Here is a 2,851-nt window from a genome sequence, read left to right on the forward strand (position 1 = left end):
GGTTCATCTTTAACTCCATGACCTGACCAGTCTATGAAATGTGTTGATCTACTCACTACAAGGTCATTATCTGCTAGTTTACACACAGCCTTTGTCTTACACTGGTAAGAGAGGCTATACTCATCTTCACTATGAGAGGAAGTGGGCAGTTCCCGACAATTATTGTGGCTCGGCTCTGGACTGTTCAGGTCATTGCCCGCTCGTTTTTCTGTTGTGTGGCTCCCGAGAGCACCAAGGTGGTGGTTCCTCTGGGTGAATCTCCTACCACTCCCTGACTTCTCCTCACCACATTTTTTCAGCCTTTGTTTATTATCATATTTTTTGTGGCATTTATTATCTTTTGCATGAACTTTACTGTAAGAAGTCAGATGAGTTCTACTATGCCTTGTGAGACTCACTCTACTGGGAAAACATTTTTGACAATCACAACACTGAAATTTTTCTCTTGTATGAACTCTTATGTGCCTTATCATACGGCACTTCTTTGTGAAGGATTTATTGCATTTTGTACAATGATATGGTGTGTCTCCTGTGTGAACCCTCATATGTTGTACTAAATTAGATTTTTTAGTAAATGAACTAGTACATTCTGAACACTGGAACATCTCTCCTGTGTGAACCCTCATATGATCAACTAAACTAGATTTATTAGTAAATGAACTAGTACATTCTGAACACTGGAACATCTCTCCTGTGTGAACTCTCATATGTTGTACTAAATTAGATTTTTTAGTAAATGAACTAGTACATTCTGAACACTGGAACATCTCTCCTGTGTGAACCCTCATATGTTGTACTAAACTAGATTCATGGGTATATGAACTAGTACATTCTGAGCACTTGAACTTCTCTCCTGTGTGAACCCTCATATGTTGAACTAACCTAGATTTCTGAGTAAATGAACTAGTACATTCTGAACACTGGAACTTCTCTCCTGTGTGAACTCTCATATGTTGTACTAATTGAGATTTATAAGTAAATGAACTAGTACATTCTGAACACTGTAACATCTCTCCTGTGTGAACCCTCATATGTTGAACTAACCTAGATTTCTGAGTAAATGAACTAGTACATTCTGAACACTGGAACTTCTCTCCTGTGTGAACTCTCATATGTTGTACTAATTGAGATTTCTGAGTAAATGAACTAGTACATTCTGAACACTGTAACATCTCTCCTGTGTGAACCCTCATATGTTGTACTAAACTAGATTTTTTAATAAATGAACTAGTACATTTTGAACACTGGAACTTCTCTTCTGTGTGAACCCTCATATGTTGTACTAAACTAGATTTATAAGTAAATGAACTAGTACATTCTGAACACTGTAACATCTCTCCTGTGTGAACCCTCATATGTTCAACTAAACTAGATTTATAAGTAAATGAACTAGTACATTCTGAACACTGTAACATCTCTCCTGTGTGAACCCTCATATGTTGTACTAAACTAGATTTTTTAATAAATGAACTAGTACATTGTGAACACTGTAACATCTCTCCTGTGTGAACCCTCATATGTTGTACTAAACTAGATTTTTTAGTAAATGATCTAGAACATTCTGAACACTGGAACTTCTCTCCTGTGTGAACCCTCATATGTTGTACAAAACTAGATATTTTAGTAAATGATCTAGAACATTCTGAACACTGGAACTTCTCTCCTGTGTGAACCCTCATATGTTGTACTAAACTAGATTTTTTAGTAAATGATCTAGAACATTCTGAACACTGGAACTTCTCTCCTGTGTTAAAAAGTGTCTCTGATGGGTGATCTCCCACATGCTTTACAAGACAGTCTTTTTTAAAATCTTCATGGCATTGTGAACCTTGAGGGGGATCTTCAGTGTCACCTTCCATATTCATTGTTTCTTTCCCCAAATATCTTGGGCTTGTGGTCTCTCAGATGGTGGTCATCTTGGTGTACTTGGCCTTACTGGAGTGTGGCCATAAAACCAACCAACTAACACACGAGATTGTGGAGTGTGGCCATAAAACCAACCAACTAACACACGAGATTGTGGAATATGGCCATGAAACAATGTTAATGGTGACAGTGAAATTTTCTCTTTACATCAAATCATTAAACAAATGATTTAAATAAAAATGTTCATCTGAGTTAACTTAAAATGAAGTAAGGCTGACAGATAAACAGACTGTGAGGAAAGTACTACATGGCGCCTCGTCTTTTACAGTTGTATCTCCAAACATCGCTTAATGTTCATTCACCTTTAGTTGACTGCCATAAAATCTTTATTAAGAATATTTGGGATGAGCAAAATAGCACAACACTGTTCACTTTCCTGGATGCTGATGGTGATACTTGGTACTGGACACATGAAGGAGACTGTAGAAAAGGTGACTGAATACTTTCACTCTTGTGCTGACACCACTGGACCTGAGGTTGTCAGCAGAGTTCAGAAGGTGTGAACTGCACCAGCTAAGAGAAATACTCTCTACAAAACCTGAAAGTGGTAAAAATTATTAATAAAATATATAAGACTTGACTCACAAAATGAATCATCTATATCTTGATCAATTGGATCTCTACTCATAAACTATCTGTTGAGTCTTGTAATAACAGATTCACCTTCTCTGTTTTCTACAAGGAAGAATAATTAGGATGTTAGCAAGACAGTGGAGTGAGAATTTCTCAGGGAGTGAGGGCAGAGTCTTTGATACAGCTATAATAGAAACAGTCTGCTCCACTACTGCTAAATTCATACAGTACTTCAATGGCAGAATCTTTTTAGTCAGAGGAAAGTGTGGAGCACATAAAGGTAGTGACCTACTTGCTGCTTCAGTACATTCAAGACTGTTGGGTAAATGTTAAGGAAACAAGGCATAACCCC

The 2,851-nt window shown here is 37.3% G+C and overlaps 1 protein-coding gene across 2 annotated transcripts in view; it reads right to left on the reverse strand.

The window, feature by feature from the left end:
* Positions 1-1,229, reverse strand: part of LOC121858989 (zinc finger protein 501-like) — a 1,424-nt gene extending 195 nt beyond the window's left edge. The window contains exons 1-2 of one of the 2 annotated variants that reach the window (XM_042355644.1): positions 710-1,229; positions 1-547 (exon numbers count right to left, since the gene is read on the reverse strand). The exon at positions 1-547 is cut by the window's left edge and continues 195 nt beyond it. In XM_042355644.1, the coding sequence (XP_042211578.1) occupies positions 1-547; positions 710-1,193 (1,031 nt within the window). In that variant the 5' untranslated portion in view covers positions 1,194-1,229. Of the gene's footprint in view, positions 551-631 lie in introns of both variants that reach the window. The other variant, XM_042355643.1, reaches the window with a different exon arrangement.
* Positions 1,230-2,851: the final 1,622 nt, after the last annotated feature.

The sequence above is a fragment of the Homarus americanus genome, unplaced genomic scaffold (genome assembly GCF_018991925.1).
Source record: "Homarus americanus isolate GMGI-L3 unplaced genomic scaffold, GMGI_Hamer_2.0 scaffold29539, whole genome shotgun sequence".
NCBI lineage: Eukaryota > Metazoa > Arthropoda > Malacostraca > Decapoda > Nephropidae > Homarus > Homarus americanus.